Below are 20,363 nucleotides of genomic sequence, written 5' to 3'. Positions count from 1 at the left end.
TTACAATGACACACTTTTTTTCTTTTGACTGCTTGCAAGCTTTGAAGGGTTTTCCTCCTTGCCCTTTTCTTTAGCTGCCTTGGAGAAAGGCACACAGAAGGCTAACCCCGTAAAGCCACACAGTCCAACCTAAACAGTATTTTTTCTTAGCTTTCAGAGAAACTGTACAACTAGGCTAAAGTAGGGCAGAGAAGCAGCCTGGTTCGTGAAATTGCAGTGCACTTGAAGGGGCAGAGTAGCTCTGGAACAACCAATCTTCCTAAAGCAGCTCCAAGGCATACTTCAGTCTGCGTAGACTATGGATCGTGCCCTTCGTAACTCCATTTAAGATTGTCATTTGCAGCATTGACTGTGACTGTGGAGGCCCACACGAGAGTGACAGTCCTTGCTACATCTGCTGCATATGTAGTGGGTGTCTGGCAGGTCCTTGCTGTCCTTTCTACAGGCTCGCTTCTCCTCTGCCAGATGTCTGATCTTCATCTCACCCTTCTGAAAGCCCTTGTGTAGTTCCTGCTTCCAGCTGCTGCGGTCATCTGCCAGCTCTTCCCAACTATTTGGGTCAATGTCTACCTCCTTGAGGTCCCTCTTACAGACGTCTTTGTAGCGCAACTGGGGGCATTCGGGAGGTCTTTTGCCAGAGGCTAGCTCGCTGTACAGGATGTCTCTTGGGATCTTTCCATCATTCATCCTGTGGACGTGGCCAAGCCAGCAGAGCCACCACTGCCTGAGGAGGGTAGGTATGGTTGGAATTCCAGCTTGCTTGAGGATGGCATTGTTGGGCACTCTGTCCTTCCATGATATCCCAAGAACGTGCCTGAGGCAGCACAAGTGGAAGACATTCAGCCTCTTTTCCTGGCAGGCATACAGGGTCCAAGACTCGCTGCCATAGAGGAGGGTGCTGAGGATGCAGGCTCTTCAGACTTGCATTTTGGTGTGAGTGTACAGCTTGTTGTTGTTCCACACTCTCTTGCTAAGTCTGAGCAGAGTTGTGGCTGCTTTTCCAATCCTCCTGTTTAGCTCAGTCTCCAATGACAGGGTGTCAGTGATGGTGGACCCGAGGTAAACGAACTTGTGGACGACCGCTAACGTACAGTTGTCAATGCTGATTGATGGAGGTTCAGCAACGTAGCGTGTAGTTGTCGATGCTGATTGATGGAGGTTTAGCAATGTCCTGACCAAGTACGTTTGTCTTCTTTAGGCTGATGGTAAGCCTGAAGTCCTTGCATGCTTTGGAGAACTGATCCAGCAGTTTTTGAAGCTGGCCTTCTGTGTGTGTCACTACAGCAGCGTCATCTGCAAACAGCATGTCTCTAATGAGCACTTCCCGTACCTTAGACTTATCCTTCAGCATTGCAAGATTAAACAGTTTCCTGTCAGATCTTGTGTGCAAAAAGATGCCCTCTGTGGAGGATCCAAAGGCGTGCTTCAGGAAGAGCGTGAAGAAGATCACGAACAACGTCAAAGCAAGGATGCATCCTTGTTTGTTGCCACTCCTGATGCTGAAGGCATCCGATGATGTGCCATTATATTGGATGGTTCCTTTCATGTCTTCGTGGAAAGACTGGATCATCTTGAGTAGCCATGGTGGACAGCCTGGCTACGTCTACACGTGCACCCAACTTCGAAATAGCTTATTTCGATGTTGCGACATCGAAATAGGCTATTTCGATGAATAACGTCTACACGTCCTCCAGGGCTGGCAATGTCGATGTTCAACTTCGACGTTGCTCAGCCCAACATCGAAATAGGCACAGCGAGGGAACGTCTACACGCCAAAGTAGCACACATCGAAATAAGGGAGCCAGGCACAGCTGCAGACAGGGTCACGGGGCGGACTCAACAGCAAGTCGCTCCCTTAAAGGGCCCCTCCCAGACACACTTTCATTAAACAGTGCAAGATACACAGAGCCAACAACTAGTTGCAGACCCTGTATATGCAGCACGGACCCCCAGCTGCAGCAGCAGCAGCCAGAAGCCCTGGGCTAAGGGCTGCTGCCCACAGTGACCACAGAGCCCCGCAAGGGCTGGAGAGAGAGTATCTCTCAACCCCCCAGCTGATGGCTGCCATGGAGGACCCCGCTATTTCGATGTTGCGGGACGCGGATCGTCTACACGTCCCTACTTCGATGTTGAACGTCGAAGTAGGGCGCTATTCCCATCCCCTCATGGGGTTAGCGACTTCGACGTCTCGCCGCCTAACGTCGATTTCAACTTCAAAATAGCGCCCAACACGTGTAGACGTGACGGGCGCTATTTCGAAGTTACTGCCGCTACTTCGAAGTAGCGTGCACGTGTAGACGCAGCCCCTATCTTGTAGAGCAATTTAAACAGTCCATCCCTACTGACCGAGTTGAAAGCCTGGGTCAGGTCGATGAAAGCGACAGAGTGGCTTCCTCTGCTCCCTGCATTTCTCCTGCAGCTGCCTCAGGGAGAAGATCACGTCAATGGTAGCCCTTTCAGCGCAGAATCTTCACTGGGATTCAGGATACACCCTCTCAGCGAGCTTCTGGAGTCTGCCAAGGATGACAAGAGCGAACAATTTACCAGTGATACTTAGGAGGGAGATTCCATGGCAATTGTTGCAGTCGCTTCTGTCTCCTTTGTTCTTATACAAGGTTACAATGTTGGCATCCCGCATATCCTGTGGAACCTCACCCTCCCTCCAGCACAGGCACAGCAGCTCATGTAGGGGTTCCAGGAGCGTGTCCGAGGCACACTTGATTACCTCTGGTGGTACACCAACCTGGCCTGGGGACTTTCCTACTGCAGTGCTGTCAATAGCTTTCTTCAATTCGACCATAGCTGGTTCCTGGTCCAGCTCGTCCATGACTGACAGGAGCTCGACGGCGTTGAGGGCTGTATCAACCACAGTGTTGTCACATGAGTACAGTTCGGAGTAGTGCTCGACTCAGCGCTCCACCTGTTTGGCTTTGTCAGTGATGACTTCACCAGATTTGGATTTCAGAGGTGCTGTCTTGTTCTGGATGGGTCCCATTGCTTTCTTGATGCCCTCGTACATTCCCCTGAGATTACCAGAGTCGGCACAGGTCTGGATACTGCTGCATAGCTGAAGCCAGTAGTTGTTGGCACAGTGCCTGGCTGTCTGCTGTACTATTTTTCTGGCTACTCTGAGTGCTTGCAGGGTACTCTGACTGGGTGATCGTTTATACTCCCGAAGTGCATCTTTTCGATGACTGAAATCATCTCATCGGAGTTAGCTTTGAACCATTTGTTTGTGTTTCCAGCTCTTCTTCCAAACACTGACAAGGCCGTATTATAGATTGTGTCCCTCAAATGCTGCCATCTGGGTGTTGCATCAGCACCCCCAGGGCTGCTGCGCAGATTCTCCTCAAGAGTCTCTCTGAACATTTCAGATTTTTCTGAGTTTGCCGTCTTTCTGGCATCAATGTGGGGCCTTCTAGTTGGTTTAGAATGGTGCAGCTTGTTGGGTCTCAGCTTGAGCTTGGAGCAGACTAGCAAATGATTTGTATTGCAGTCGGCACTATGGTAGCTGCATGTCAGGAGGATATTTTTGATGTTGTCTCATCTGGTGATGACCAGGTCTAATTGGTGCCAGTGTTTCGAGCATGGGTGTCTCCATGATACTCTGTGCTGTGGCTTGGTTCGGAAATATGTGTTTGTGATCCACAGATTGTGGTACGTGCAAAGTTCGAGGAGACGCTGTCCGTTGTCATTCATTTTTCCCCACACCGGTGACCTAGGCAAGAGGGCCATGAGTCACGATTGGCTCCAACTCTTGCATTGAAGTCATGCATACGGTACAATTGGTCACGAGTAGGTATTTGCACTATGGCAGCACTGAGCTTGTCATAGAACTTGTCCTTTGCTTCTGGTGTGGTATTCAGGGTTGGAGCGTAAGCACTGATCAGGTGGACGGGACTGGCTCAGGTTTGAAGTTTGACCTGAAGGAGTCTTTCTGATCCACCCGTGACTAGTTCCACCATTTGCAAAAGGGTGTTTCTGACGGCAAAGCCAACACCGTGCTCCCTGGATTCCTCTTGGGCTTTGCCCTGCCAGAAAAAGGTGTACGCCTTTTCCTTTAGGGATCCTGAAGCTGTGAGTCGCATCTCCTGCAAAGTGGCAATGTCAAATTGGAGCCTCTTCAGTTCCTCGTTGATGACAGCAGTCTTTCGGGTGTCACTGACGTCCTGAAGATCTTCAGTCAAACCGGTCAACATGGTCCGTACATTCCAACAAGTAAGCTTGAAATGTTGATGATTTCCTTTTCTTAATAATTTTCTTGTTGGTTTATCTGGTGCTCATTTCAGTCACTTGTCAGGTTTGGGAACCTTAAGCCTCATGCACCCAGTGAGGCAAGTGAACTGTGGTGAGACAGTAACCTACTGGCTGGGGGCTGCCCAGCTTAAGGCAGGCGGTGGCTGTCCAATGAGATGCGATGATCTCTTCCCACCGTTGGAAGCAACCCCTGGCGCTCGTTCTCTATGCCAGTTGAGCAAGAGCTTATAACCAGTATCTGTTGCCTCCCGTGTTGGTTCAATGCTGTTAAGCGATGCTGGAGTACCTCTCCAGGTGCGAGCTTGGGCAATTTTTATGGAGACCCTGGGCTGCCCAGACACCAGCTCGCACCTCTCAGCTTTACTGATATAGTCCAAAGGAGAGGATAACCTTTATGTTTGGTACCCGCTCAGCTGCAGAACTTGCTGGGACAATGCCAGAAGTTGACACAGAACCGCCTTAGGACTCCCCTCTGGATTTTCTGTCAGGGTTTACTCCCTTAGCCTTACTCCTTCCCAGGATAACCCACAAGGCAGTGGGGCGTCTTCCTCTGCCTTCACAGGAGTTGTTGATTTGCAGCACCACACCTCCTGGTCCACCGTTGAGACTGTGCATTAGAAGGAAGAAGGAACAAATCCCTCTGTAAGGTCGGTATGTGAGACAGACCAGACCCCCCTAAAGCAGCACACCAAGGCAAAGACAACCTCAAATCAGGGCAGATGTCCAACTCTGGGAAAGACTTGTACAATGAGGAGGGGCAGGGGAATGTCCCTGAATCCAGGTGGAAATAACTGTTTAGAGTAGGAGAAGAGTGTGGCAGTCAGCCCTCTCACCCCCCATATCTCTGTCCTCAAGGTGGGAGAATATCCTTAAGGAGGGGGACAGAACTCTGCCTAAGGAGAAGATGGAGTTCTTTCTACAAATGAAGCAATGCAGAAGTAGAGATGAGGTGCATGGAGAATCTTACTTCTATACAACCATCCTGCCCCAGCTCCTGCTCCAATTAGTGTTCACCACCCTAGGAAATTCCCCATGTACCAGGGTGGAGATAATGTGAAGACTTCTTTCTAAATTCTGAGAGGGCCTGTCAGGAGTTCAACATCCCCACAGATCAGTACATGATAGAATTAAGATCTTAAATCACTGGCCCCTTACTAGGAGCAGCAGCAAATATGTCCAAGGATCCCATAAACAATCAAGAGCTGTTTAAGCAAGAGGCCAGACTGATGACGCCTCACTCCTACACTGACCCATTGTTGTTTCAGAGCATTAAGATGGCACCAGGACACAGTATTTCTTGAACATACCCATTGTATATGCAAAAGCTAGAAAACATGGAGCTCAGGAGAGAAGGCTGACACCCAAGAAAAGTTCTCTCTCCTAATGTAAGTAGACCATTGCAGAGAAGGCGTTCCTGTAGATGTTAGAGGGTACATTCTAGACGGGAAACCCCAATCCCAAACAAAAGAGGTTTTGACTTCCCCAGAGGGAATACTACAGAAAAGATGAGAGCCATAATGGATCACAACCTAAACATAGGTTAATGTTGTACTGCTATTGTAGAAAAAGCGAACATTCTGGGTTGAAGGAGTGCTGTAAGCAAGACACTATAATTCTTGCACTCTTCTCAGCATTGTAAGGCCTCAACTGGCACGCTCTGTCCAGTTCCAGGTACTACACTTCAGAAAAGAGATGTGCAAATAGAGGGGTAGGGGAAAGTGAGTCCATCAGTGAGCAAAATAGTGACAGTTTACAAAACATGACCTATGAGGACAGATTGAGTTTGTTTGGTCTGGAGAAAAATGGGGAGAGGGGACATGAAAGTCTTCGAGGATGTTAAGGGTCATTAATGACAATAATTCATTATTGTTAACCACAGATGACAGTAATGTGCTTAAATTGCAGAAAGGGAGATTAGGGAATTATACCAGTCAGGGTAATTAAGACTCATTTTGACAATTCAGGAAGACTTGGTGACCCAAGGCAATTCAAAAATTGGGGAGGAGGGTAACAGTTATTTCACAGAAAAGGGAAAATATATTAAATAATAACACTACGCTTACCATAGTTAATCAGAGTTGTGGCAGTGGAAAGAAACATCCTCAAACTGCTCTACACTGGCTTAAACCCCACAATCAGGGGCTAGAGTTGTTACACTGAGGGGCTAGGGGAGGCACAGGGACTATCACAGCTGGAAGCTGGCTGGGGCACAGAGCCCTGGGCCATCAGCACCAGCCATGGGAGGCCTGGCCTGGCCTGTATGGGGGAAGGGGAATCACCCCCATCCCTGCAGCTGGAAGCAGGCTGGTGTATAGAGCCCTGGGCTGTCAGCAGCAGCCAGAGGACCCCTGGCCAGCACAGGAGAAATTCCTATCCCTTCAGTCAGAAGCCAGCTAGGGTGCAGAGCGCCAGCCACAGGAAGCCTGGTCGAGGCGAGGGACCCAGACCTTCCATGGCTGTCAGCCAGCTGAGGCAGAGCCCCAGCAGGGAGTGCCAGCCAGGAGGAGACCCTAGACCCAGCTGGAAGCTGGCTAGGGCAGAACCCTAGCTAGTAGAACCAGCTTCAGGAACCACATCTGGGGCTAGGGGACAGGCCCCTACAATGAAGGGGAGGAATTCTGGTTGGGGCTGGGGCATGGTTGGAAGCTGGCTGGGGCACAGCCCCACTGGTAGTGTCAGCTGTAAGACCCCTGCTGGAGGACCCCACTTCCTGCAGAGGCTGGAAACCAGGGAGCTGATCAGCTCTGCCCTCCCTCTCAACCTTGAACCTAGGCTTCCCTCCCCTGAGCTGAGTGCTGCTCCTCAGGTATGCAGTTCTCTACCTTGCAGCTGAAATAGTTCTCTATTGAATTGACTGGCTTAATTGCCTGACAGTTGTTAATCTAAGGAAGAAGTTGAGTACCACCTCAGTGTGAATGGCTTCTTAAGAGCCACCTGTGGAGCCCCCCAGCCCAGTCTGTGATCCTGTTCAAATGTAAGCATGTCCCACATTTAGGTCCCACCCCATAGGTTGGGAAACCCTGCCCTAGGGAGGGTGAGGAGTCTGTCACTGGAGATCTTTAAGAACAGATCAGACATGGTCTAGAAAACACTCAGTCCTGCCTCACTGCAGCTAACTCGACTAGATGACCTATTGAAATCCCTTCCTCTCCTCTATGTCTAGGATTGTAACAAAGTAAAAATTTGGTTGATGTTCCCATGCAAGAAGACTAGCTGGTAAGAGGTTGTTCAAGGGCTAATGTGATGGATTGGGCCTGCCCTTGTTCTCAGAAGGTTTGAGCTGACCGGTCTTAGTAGCTGCTCTTTGAGACTGTAGCGTGTCTGAGTAAACAGTCCAGAAGGGCAGGGAAATTGTATCTGTATACAGGGAAGATGTTCAAAAAGCACAGCTAGAAAGTTTGCATGCTCATCCCTACTAATAAATGGGGCTAAGGTACCAGGCAATATCTTTGAAAAGTTAGAAATAACTATCTGCTTGAAGAGGAATGTGTGACTGACGCCTGATTTCATAGGATGCTAGGACTGGAAGGGACCTTGAGAGGCCATCGAGTCCAGCCCCCCTACCCTCATGGCAGAGCCAAGTACTGTCTAAACCATCCCTGATAGACATTTATCTAACCTGTTCTTAAATATCTCCAGCGATGGAGATTCCACAACCTCCCTTGGTAATTTATTCCGCTGTTTGACCACCCTGACAGTTACGAACTTTTTCCCCTAGTGTCCAACCTAAATCTCCCTTGCTGCAGTTTAAGTCCATTGCCTCTTGTTCTATCCTCAGAGGCCAAAAAGAACAGTTTTCTCCCTCCTCCTTATGACACCCTTTTAGATACCTGAAAACCACTATCTTCTCTTTTCCAAACTAAAGCAGCCCAATTCTTTCGGCCTTTCTTGTTGCTCTTTTCTGGACCCTCTCTAATTTCTCCACATCTTTCTTGAACTGTGATGCCCAGAACTGGCACAATACTCCAGCTGAGGCCTAACCAGTGCAGAGTAGAGAAGAATGACTTCTCTTGTCTTGTTCACAACACACCTGTTAATGCATCCCAGACTATAACTCCTAGATCCCTTTCTGCTGTACTCATTCCTAGACAGTCTCTCCCCATTCTGTATGTGACACTGATTGTTTCTTCCCAAGTGAAGCACTTTGCATTTGTCCTTATTAAGCTTCATCTTGTTTACCTCAGACTATTTCTCCAATTTTTCCAGATCATTTTGAATTATGACCCTAGCCTCCAAAGCAGTTGCAGCCCCTCCCAGCTTGGTATGATCTGGGAACGTAAGTGTACTTTCTATGCCAATATCTAAATCAGACCCCTGCGGAACCCCACTTGTTATACTTTTCCAGCAGGATTGAGACCCATTAAGAACTACTCAGAGTACAGTTATCCAGCCAGTTATGCACCCACCTTATATAGTGACCTCATCTAAGTTGTATTTGTCTAGTTTTTTGATAAGAATATCATGTGAGATCCTACCAAATGCTTTACTAAAGTCTAGGTATACCCTTTTCCAGGCTTCTGGAGTCTCTGCCTCCCATGATTTTCCAAAGGTGATAGAGGAGATATCTGAGCCTTTATCAGCTCCTTGAGTATCTAGGGTGCATTTCATCAGACTCTGGTGACTTGCAGACAACTTTTTTTTTTATTTCAACTTCTAACCCTCACCCTTTCCCACTAGCATTCACTATGTTAGGCAATCCTTCCTCAGACTTCTCAGTAAAGACCAAAACAAAGTCATTAAGCATCTCTGCCCTTTCCAAGTTCCCTGTTACAGTTTCTCCCTCCTCACTGAGCAATGGCCTGACCTCATCCCTGGTCTTCCTCTTGTTTTTAATTTATAAAAGCCTTCTTGTTTCCCTTTATGCCTGTAGTGAGTTTGAGCTCATTTTGTGCCTTAGCCTTTCTAATCTTGCTCCTGCATTCTTGTGTTGTTTGCCTATATTATCCTTTGTAGTTTGTCCTTGTTTCCATTTTTTAAATATGATTTTTTTATTTTGCAATCTCACATGCTAAGAAAAGGTTAAGGCCTCCAATGATAGGCACTGTTAATCTCACCTCTGGCCAAATGGATGGCACTTTACCCAGATTTATACAAATGCACTCAGATCTACATACTACATCCACCACCGAATTGGAGCCACATCTACAATAGGAGATGGGGGGTCTTTTTGCTATAGTTACTAACAAGTTAGGTAAGATGCACTTGCTGTCTCCCTGTCAAACTTAACTCACTCCCTTAAGATTTAATCAGAACAGCAAGGAAGACTGTCCTGTTTTAAAATTTGGATTTACAATGACTATTGTTTTTGGTTTTTAAACCACACAAACTGAAGAGGTCAGTATATCTTGCACCTTCACAACAGTACACTGTTCCTTACCACTATGCTAGGGTATTGTCACAATACCCATGAAAATGGCTCTTAATTTACAATTACCACTGGTTGTGGCAACATTTTTCTCTAGGTTTCCCACCTAAATAGCAACTGGGCACAACCCCGGATTGGAGGGATGAAAGCCACACTTGCAAGACTACAGTTACAGCTTCCCACTGAACTTTTATATAAAAAACCCACAGTAGCTTGTCTCAGAACATTTATAATATGAACAGTTCACAAAGCCTCAGGAGGTAGAAACAGCAGTGTAAAATGATGTGCACTATTACATATATTCATAGACATCACAACATTTTCAAGTGAAAGAACCCAAACATACAAGTCTGAGGTTAGGGGGATGACAATTGCATAAAACTGCATAATTTTTCCCCATACAAAAAGTAAATTTGCATAAAATAAAGGCTTCATGAAGAACATACTGATGCATGTCAGTCTTCTGTTAAAGACAGAATTTAAGAGCATTCATGCCCTAAGACTATCAATGGGTGCTACATACATTTTGCTGCAGTCCCCCTTCTCACAACAACTCCTTTAGACTGCTATATTTTTGTACTGAAAAACTGAACTTATAGAACAAAGTGTTGTGTGCTAGTTATTAAAATCTACAAGTTTTTAAAGCAAAGCAAAAAGCGTGCTAGCCTGCAATTTCGCAAACCTATCTTAAATTTGACAGAAAGCTTGTGTTAAAAGTTTAACTACTGTTATGAAGTGATGTGGGGAGATTTTGATATTTGAAGATTCCAATTCTACCTCTAGGAAAAAAAGTGCTGAAAGTTGCTTTGTGAAGACAAACTCAGTAAGTATTCATATATTTGCACCAGAAGCCATGACAGGAAGTACAATGTTTTTACAACTCACTTCCCAACTGTTTCGACTTAGAGTGTTCGCATCTTCAAAGACTGGATGCATATAAAGGATACTGCTTTCGGTCAAGAAGCCTGCACTTGTAAGCCAAACAGAAATTAAGTGCTTCACATTAGATACATTCTCACACAACTTCACAATTTTACAGTATGTTCTCTTAACATTGTTTAATAAAAGCCAAAGCCATTTTTTCACTGAAAAAATTGAAATAGATCCAAATATAATCAATTAAGTCCTCTCCACAGTGGTTACAAATTTAGACTCCTGGTGCGAGAAAAGAATCTAACTAAACCCATATGCTTTGAGAAATACAACCTAAAAAGGTGTTGTGATGCATTTTTAAAGTGACTATTCAGCTATACAATTAATGGAAAAAAGATACCTGGCTTACATTTATACAAGGCTGAAAGGTAACTCATACAGGCAGTTAATTTCACAAAACTGAAAGTCAAAGAAGAATCACGTCTCCTGTTTATCAGTAAGGCTGCATCAGGCTTGGAAAGCTTTTAGGACATTCTCACTCAGGCACATGAGGTACAAAGACAAATTAAGCATCACAGAATTCAGTAAGCAACATAAAAATCAGGAGGCTAAATAACTGATGCTGCATTACAAAATAAATCCATTATATGTATGCTGCTTTAAATACTTCTAAACAGAGCATTTATCCTTCCCGCCACACACAAAAGAAAAAAAAAAAAAATCAGGATATCTAGGTACAAAAATCCAGAAACTGTTTCCTATTGCCAAATAAGTTAGAATGTGCATTGTAGAAAGAAATGTTTCCTTCTTAACTATCCATTGAGTTACTTAATTACCTACTTTTCAGAAGTGCTAGGCAACTTCCGTTCCAACTGAAGTCAGTACAAGCACTGAGTGATCAATAGTTGTAAGAGTCAGACCCAGAGTTAGAAGCTAAAAGCCATGAACAATTTTCAGGAGAAAACCCCCCTGTAAGTACCACCCATTTTAAACAGATTTTAAAAATAATCACTAAAAGTCTACTAGCTTTTGATACTTTAGAAAAGCCCTATCCCCTGTTGCATATGTAGGGCCCAATCCTGCAGACATTCACAGGCAAGTAACTTCCCTGACAAGTATTCCCTCCGAGTTCAGAGCTACTCACTAAATTAAATGTTTGCCGTATCAAGCCCTTACATAGTTTTGCTCAAGCTGTCTCAACCACTATTTGTACACTACACACATGTAAGTAGTCTATTCTAAAGGAAGGATATTTATAAATGAAACCTTTTACCAGATGTAGATATATCCAATGTTACTTGGTAGAGTATGTGACACATTTTACAGGAAGGGCAAAAAGACATTGACATGTCAAGCCCTTTATAAGAAACAAAAGGAATGCACCAGACAATTAGCTGCTTTCTTGTCCTACCTGTGATGTGCTTACTCATAGGAGATTCATTAATTTCATGCTTAAAAAATTAATTCAAAAAAGCTAAGAGTATTCTGGAGTTACAGTGTTTAGAATTAAATCAAGTCTGCATAAATCAGGTTAAAAGATTGAGATGTAGCCTGATAACTTGCAATACAGTTTGGGCTCCTTACAGCAACAATGAATGTACAAACCACACTCCCATTGCTGTGCAACTCCCATCTTGGGATTAATGGAATATATACTGTACCCAAGCTCATGGGAAGAGAGAGGGACTCTTCCCTCTTATTTAAGGACATGTCCATTGCCTGCAATGGACACAGCACTAGAAAAATAGGACTTCTGGCACAAACAGATTAAGTATTTTACATGAAATGGCTATGTATTTATCTGACTTACTAAAATTCATGACCATTTGTTTTCCTTTTATAGAGGGAGGCTACTAGTCCTGATATGGTTGTCATCTTTAGGTATTACTGTACTTTCAGCAATAAACTTTTATATTGTGTTAGTGATAGTTTTACAACAGGACCTTGCAAATTCCCCATGATTGGGAGATCAATACAACCCATTAAGCATACTAGTTAGTGAAACAGCTTATAGTGAAAAAAGCAAGGATTTCAAGTGCACTTTGTTCATCTCAGAGATGCAGTTTGACAATGATTCATTGGACAATCTTAACATAAGACCTCATTATAATGCTTTGCTGAGAAGCTGAGTAAGCCCACTGTCTTGACCAGGCCTGGTCTCCCCCTGGATGGGTATCAGTAAGTTGTGAACCACTTACAAGTGAGTTTTATAGGGAACATTAGAGAAGTGCAAATTAGTGAAGAGCTCTATATTTGAGAAAAGAGAGAACCTGCATTTTCTTCACTAACCAAAACATTTTAATATAAAATATATTAATTTAAATACTGTTTAAAACCTCAAAAACACAGTATGCACAAATCTATAAATAAGGCCAAAGCTGTCAAATAATCCTGTTGTGCCTGCACATATGTAAAAGGAGCCACTGTTGGAAAATAAGCAACAAAAAACTTTGCACTTCTATAGTGCTGTCCATCAGAAAAACTCAAAGCTCTTTAGAAACGAATGTATTAAGCCTAACGATACCCCTTGAGGTAGGTATTATCAATGTTTTACAAACTGGTAAAATGAGGCAGAGAGGTTAAACAAGTAAGTCAACATCACAGAATGTAAGTGGCAGAAGTGGGAAAAGAAACTCAAATCTTCAAACTCTCAATCCTGTGCTAAATTACTAATTACTTCCCATATATATAACTCAAAAGGTGGATTTAAAGGTCCATTTTGGCCTGAGACATGACTCTTGACATGGGATCAAAGTCCTACCTTGTCCCCATTTATATTACCTTCTGTTCTCTCCAATACAGTCAATAATACAGTTCGAGAAAGTATGTGTTGATGGCACACTAACAGCTTCTTCAGAACTCGTCCATTATTTAGTTCCATTAAACATTTTTAAGCTAAAAATTCCATGGATAAAATTATTTGACATGCACTACTTTAAAAAGGGCAAAACATACTGGCCCCACTGAGTGGAAAAGCTTAAACTGACAATGGGCCATGCTGTCACCCACTGCAAAAAGGGCTTACTCCTGCACTGAGACTCTCAGCAAAATTTCATCCAAGTGAATTTTTAGTGTACTCAATTTAAACCCAGGAATTATGCCAATGTTGACAGACACTTCAATTTAAAAGTGTTGGTTGGCATTATTGTGATAAATGTCCTTAAAATAAGAGCTCCAACTCCAATGTTACAGCACTGGAACTTAAAGGTTCTCACAAACTTACGTTTATGCAATAATTTAACAAAATCAGGAGTGCAACTGAACTTAAGGAAGAACACTCACTGCATATTTTATGAATTAGCTAAGAATTATTTTACTGCTCAGTCTGATCAGAGAAGCATTCAGCAGATTGAACTTACATTTTAATAGAACAACTTTAACTGGATTTTTTTTTTTTTTAAACAAAAACCAGCCAATATTAAAAGTTCTTACAATCCCAATGGAGGGAAAAATTGGACAGTTTTGTATCAATCACGTGATTGATACATTTCCTTTAAAATATACTACTATTTATGGTATGCAATAAATCCATGAGGAAAGCACTGAGATTGTTCACTGTAAAGACTTACAGAAAAGTGTGAAAGAAACTGACAACATGGTTTCAAGTTTGATGTTGCAATATCCTTAAGACATTCTATGAACTTTGGTTTTCATATGGGGTTACAAACAATATATTAAAATATCTACAAATAAAATATGAAAGGAAAGAAGTTCCCACGAGAAGTCCAACACAAACTATGTTCCAATTTACTTATCCTCAAGTAAATTTTTAGGGGAGAAAATATTTTAAACTGAAACAAAAACTTCTGCTGAAACACTGAAAGTAGTTTTCCAAAAAAAAAAAAAAAACCAGCACAGGCACATTTTCAGTGCTGCTTATTACCAAGTCAACACAAACACATTGTGTCATGGCATTGTTATTTTGTTCTTTAAAACAAAGCATTCTAGATTTAGCAATGTGACAAGAACAGGAAAAAAAGAAATCAGCATTTACACTGTTTGAGACAATTGTATCTCATATTAGTCTCTTCCTCTTGCAATAAAGCTGAAGTTGAAGCCATCAATACTTAAAATAGCCCAACTATGGGAATTACAAAGATGATTCAAATTCTGTGTCCTGGTCATCATCTGCCTCTAGCTTAACAGCTGGTATAGTTTCAGATTTAGTCCTCCTAGTTTTGTGGTGTGGAGATTCAATGATTATTTCTGAACATGAAATCGCAATTGAAGAGGTCTTTGCTGTCTTCTTCTCAGTACTGCTTTCTGCACTCCCACAACACTGCTTCAGCGCACATTGAGTTCTGCAGGGAAACTCACATTTGCCAACACCTGTTTCAGAGCCTACACTGGCAAACTCAGGCTGAATTGTAGTGGCATGGATCCCTTCATCATGAAAAATCTCTTTAATGTGCTTTGCCACTTTCATGTATGAGGCAGGATCGTGACATTTTATGTGAGCAGTGCCAATGATCCTGCTGCCTGCCAGCTGCCAAACATGTAGTTCATGGACTGCTTCAACTCCTTCAAGTTTACGTAGTTTCAAGTTCAAAGAATAAATATCAATTTGTTTGGGAACAGTTTGTAAAAGAATAAGGGCAGATTCCTTAAGCAATGGATAAGTTGTGTAAAGGAGTATACAAACCATTATCAGACAAAGAGAGGGATCTAAATACAGCACCCAGCAGGGACCAGCTACATGAATACCCTCTTGCTTGAGCAGATCAGCACTGTCAAGAGGTGGAGCTATAGTAGCATTTTCCATACAATGGCTATTGACACATGGATTCAAACACGGCCCATCTTTGGGGCATGGATTCCAAGAAAAGTAAAAGACCAAAGCATTCACCACCACAATCACTGAACCCAAAGCATCTCCAAGCACATGCAGAAAAACTCCACGCATGTTAAGCTGTCCACTGGAGTCTTCAACCTCCATGTCCAGAGAGTGAGAACCAGCACTCCCATTTGCTTGTAGTTCTGCCTTGCCATCTTTCACCATGTCACCTGGTAAACAGTGGAACAGTTACATATTATGACAATATCAGATACTATAGACTAAGTGTTTACTGCACTATGGTATTAACTGACAATACATTTAGAAACCACACTATTACAGTGAAATATGACAGGCAAAGTGAATTCTTCTGTTTTTGTTTTTGAAATCTTCTACCACACCACGGCTGTGTCTACACTAGCCCCAAACTTCAAAATGGCCACGCAAATGGCCATTTCGAAGTTTACTAACGAAGCAGTGAAATACATATTGAGTGCTTCATTAGCATGCAGGCAGCCGCGGCGCTTCGAAATTGATGCGGCTCGTCCCAACAGGGCTCGTCTTCGAAAGGACCCCACCTACTTCGAAGTCCCCTTATTCCTATAAGCAGATGGGAATAAGGGGACTTCAAAGTAGGTGGGATCCTTTCGAAAAGGAGCCCCGTCGGGACGAGCCGTGCAGCAGCGAGCCGTGTCAATTTTGAAGCGCCACAGCCGCCCGCATGCTAATGAAGCGCTGAATATGTATTTCAGCGCTTCATTAGTAAACTTCGAAATGGCCATTTCGAAGTTTGGGGCTAGTGTAGACGTAGCCTATGATTCACTATAGTTATATTCTGGCAATTCAATTTGTGTCCTTGTAACTTATAGCAGAACACTGGACAGAAATAAACAGATTTAAGTTGTGAAACTGTTGCACTCTAGTAGAAGGGATATGCCTGTATAAAAACAGGTAAGAGGAGAGGTGTTGCAGTTAATTCAGAGTTTGAACTGTGAGAGGTGACTACAAAAAATATATAACCATGTGTATTTTATACATTTTGGAAGATAGTGTTAAAACATGTTAACTAACAAAAATTTACACATTTTACATTTCAGGTGGTCCTGCTTGACATCAGCATTAGACATTTTCTAGTGCTGTAAAGACCTATGACAGGATAGCATGCACTTAGTGGATATTACAGGTTGAACCTCTCTGTTCCATCACGTTCTTTTGTGGCAACACCCATAATCCAGTATGATTACAGTTAGCCAAACGATCATTTATCATGGGTGTGGCCAAGTTTCCCCATGGTCCCAGAAAGTTTGTTTACAGACATCAGTCTCAGTGTTCTGTACTGTTATTGATCTGTAAGTTACCCCTAAATGTCATCTAAGAACCCAGTAAGCAGTGAAGTGTTGGTAATGTAGTAGACAATATTGACCTCCCATATCTGGCAAATTCTCTTGTTCACACCATTCGGGTCCCAAAGGTGCTGGACTAGAGGGTCAACCGATTCAAAACTGCAAAAGGTATGCAGTGTCCAGGTATAACAAGACAAAAAAGTTAGTATTTTTCCTGAAATGTAAGTAAATTTTCTGTATTTCCAAGCATTTCTGGGTCACAAACTACAATATTCTAATGAAGTTCTATCAAAGACAACTTTAACTGCCATAAGATTTTATTCCAAGTAAGTGGGTGAGGTAATATGCTTAGCAGACCATTAACTGTCAGAGACAAACCTTTCCACAGAACTCTTCGGGTTTGAGAAAGAGAAACCTTTGCATAAGCTCATATTTCAAGCCAACAAAAAAAAAAAAAAAAAAAAAAAAATAGATATTACTGTATCCACCTTGTCTCTGACCCAGGCTTTGTCTACACAGACTATTAAACGCTGGTGCAGTCACAGTTGCAATGCTGGGAGAGAGCTCTCCCAGCATTCTAGGTTGGGGAGGGGAACATATGCCCCCCTGTTCCACTTATTTAGTCTGAGCCTCACCTGGGGCTGGCTCATTTCTCCCCCAACTCGTGCAGTGAGACAAGGCAGCACTCACATTCCAGCCCCATACCAGGTCTGAGTTGTGAGTGTGATGCGTCTTAGTTATTTTTGCTGCTCACTTGTGTGACCCCCAACTCATTTTTCTGCAGGTCATTTGCTCCCAACCTCAAGAAGATTCCCCACCCCTATTCTAGGTAAGCCACTTACTTGAGAGGACGAGCTAAAAGCACTTGGACCCTCTTTAGACTGGTGTGTTACAACACTGTAACATGCCGCACTGGGGTGTGCATTTTTTTTTAAACACCCTTAGTGAAAAATGTTACCGTGTAATAGTTTGCCAGTGCTAACAAGCCCCAAATTGTTTAATGTATGTTGCAATTAGGTGTATGGCTATACTATGTGGAAAATTGACCTGACCAGGGTCAATATTCCAGAGTTCAATTTCATGAGCCTGGTAGAAGTGTGCAAAATCCAAATACCTGGGTTCATCAGCCAACCCCTGTACACCTCACCATCATGAAGCATATGGGAGGTTGATGGGAGAGTTTCTCCCGTGGACCTCCTTCCTTAAGAGGGCCAGTTAAGTCAATTGCAGATAAGTTGACCCTAGCCATGCAATTGCCATAGTGAGGAGTTGCTTATCTACCGTGGACTTACTTGCCTATTCTAGAGCTGCCCTATAATACATACCCATGAAGTGATGTAGCACTGAGGCTTATTAAGTGGCCAAGTTAATGATTAAGTACTACAGCAACCATCCCATATTCTCACAAAACCCATCCTATAGTTTAGCAATACAGCCCAACTTTACTACCAGTGGCTTATTGATATATGTAACGCTAGACACTGAGGCTGTGGCTAAACTGTGGTTGCTATTTTGGGATACACTTGTAACCCAAAATAGCAAACCTGCAGCTAAACACCAGGCTCGAAATAGCAGTGCTATTTCGAGCACACTGTTCTATTCCCACTACCCCTCATTGTGAGGATAGCACAAATTCCAAAACAGCTGCTTATTTCAAACTTTGGTGCCACTTGGACAGCACTGTGTTTAAGTTATTTTGAGTTATGGCTCCAACGTAGCCGTAGTCTAATTAGAGAACAAAAAGTCTCTAAAGTAATTCACTGTTTACCTGACAGGCATCTGGTACAGGAGAATTTCCCTCACAACACAAAGTATCCTGGGCTGCTAACAATGGCACAAGGAAGAAAGGAAGCTGCTGGAGAAGGCAGGTGCATGAGAGTACCTCAGGTCAGGGGAGGGGAGTATCTGTAGATTCCCTGGCTAGCTAATGGAGATACGTTCTGGTGTGGCTGTAATCTGAAGAAGTGGGTCTGTCCCACAAAAGCTCATCACCTAATAGGTTATTTTGTTAGTCTTTAAAGTGCTACTTGTCCGTATTCTAACGAAAACAGTCAAACACAGCTATCTCTGTCCATATTCAAAGAAATTACCAAGTAAACTACTAACTAATAGGGCAGTCACTTACCTTTTTTTCCACCAACATGTCGGTTATCTCCAAAATCCACTGCTATTATGGAACGTCATTACATTTCTACAACACTACTTGACAAAGTCACGTGCCCCTCACTTTGTCCTACTTCACCTCCCCCAGCCACTCCTTTCTACGTGTATAGTGGAGGATTTCCCCCTGCAGCCCTGAGGCTAAGGAAGAGCTCCCACTGTAGGCAGTCCTGCTTACCTAGCTTCTCCTGGTTGACTCCATTGGTGCTGCTGCAATTTCCCACCAGAGTGTTGGTCTCCTCCTTGCGCAGCGCCGCATCCCCCTCGCCAGCGGAGCGCTCCAGCTTGGCCCGGCTCCCATGGCGGTGGGGCTGGCTGCCCCCATGCGAGTGCCCATGGCCCCCACCTCCGTGCTGGTGGAAGAGGCACAGCCCCAGCAGGTTGACGACAAGCCCCGCCGCGCCTACGCCGATCACCACCAGCGGCTGCTGGATCTCGTGCGGCTCGGTGAAGCGCTCGATGGCCTCCAGCAGGATGGTGAAGCAGAGCGCGGTGAGGAAGACGGCGTTGACCAAGGCGCCCATCACCTCGGCTCGCACCCAGCCGAAGGTGTTCTTGTGGGTGGCGCGGGTGCGCTGGGCGAAGCGCACGGCCACCAGGGCCACCACCAGGGCCATGACGTCGGAGAGCATGTGGAAGGAGTCCGAGAGCATGGCCAGCGAGGCGGTGACGCGGCTCACCACCACCTCCACCACGAAGAAGAGGAAGGTGAGCGCCAACATGCACAGCAGCCGCACCCGGCGGTAGCGGGGCTGCCGGGGCTCGCCCGCCCCACTGCCCGCCATGCTGGACCGTCCGCCTCGGCGGGGAGCAACGCCCGGCAGGGGAGGCTGGCCGCCCTAGCGGGGCTGACAGGCGACCCCGGGCTGGGGAAGGGAGCCGAGAGGCAGCCGGGCGCAGCGAGGAGACGCGGCGGCGGATACAGCACTCAGCGGAGCCGGCGAGCCGCGCCGCGACTTAAAAGCAAGGGGCGGCAGCAGAGCGAGGCGGGCGGGGCGGCTCCAGCTTCCCCCCGGCGGCCACGCTTTGCAGACGGTTTGAAACGAAACTTTGCACCCGAGCCCCCTACTCTTTCCACACGGAACCCCAGCTCGCTACGGCCGTCCCTCTCGCCTCTTATTGGCTGTGGCCCCGGCAACGAGGGGAGGGGCCTCCTCCCCTCTCCATTCTTATTGGTTCGCAGCCCTCACGACAAGCGGCTAGCCGCGCCCCTGCACAGCGCCCATTGGCTCCGGCAGCCACGGCTCCCTGGGCAGAAGCGGGGAGGAGGCCAATGAGGCGGAGCCAGAAAGCTAATTGGCTGCTTCTGTCTGTCGCTCTTGCGGTGTCTCGCTAGTTCCACCCCTTCCCAGAAGCTGTTTGCGGGACTGGTGCAAAAGGGGGTCCCGCTCTCCACACGGCCCAGGCCTGAGGCGGTTGCTCCCCAGTGCGGCGCCGCTCCTCGGCTGGGAAGCTGCCCCACCCAGGGAGCGTCTGCACGCAGCCCCGCGGCGCTGGAGCCGGCCGGGCCGCCCACGCGTGGGGCCCGGAGAGCACAAAGTATCCCCCCCACCCGGCGAAAGCAGCGCCAGCAGCGGGAGAGGGGCGGCTC

General features: G+C 45.3%; 1 protein-coding gene across 1 annotated transcript; it reads right to left on the bottom strand.

Moving 5' to 3' along the window:
* Positions 1–9,840: 9,840 nt before the first annotated feature.
* On the bottom strand, positions 9,841–20,155 carry SLC30A1 (solute carrier family 30 member 1). The gene is made up of 2 exons (XM_074989562.1): positions 18,951–20,155; positions 9,841–15,499 (listed from the first exon to the last, which is right to left on the bottom strand). The coding sequence occupies exons 1-2, from the start codon at positions 19,555–19,557 to the stop codon at positions 14,586–14,588; spliced, it is 1,521 nt and encodes a 506-aa protein (XP_074845663.1). The 5' UTR covers positions 19,558–20,155; the 3' UTR covers positions 9,841–14,585.
* Between the last annotated feature and the right edge of the window lie 208 nt (positions 20,156–20,363).

The sequence above is a fragment of the Carettochelys insculpta genome, chromosome 3, assembly GCF_033958435.1.
Source record: "Carettochelys insculpta isolate YL-2023 chromosome 3, ASM3395843v1, whole genome shotgun sequence".
NCBI classification, from domain to species: domain Eukaryota; kingdom Metazoa; phylum Chordata; order Testudines; family Carettochelyidae; genus Carettochelys; species Carettochelys insculpta.
This window is presented reverse-complemented; position numbering and strand designations above follow the sequence as displayed.

Excerpts from the sequence above, each read along its gene's own strand:
- SLC30A1 (XM_074989562.1), bottom strand. The coding sequence starts at position 19,557 with ATGGCGGGCAGTGGGGCGGGCGAGCCCCGGCAGCCCCGCTACCGCCGG. Across the intron at positions 15,500-18,950 it reads AGTCAACCAGGAGAAGCTAG|GTGACATGGTGAAAGATGGC; the intron begins GTAAGCAGGACT and ends ACTGTTTACCAG.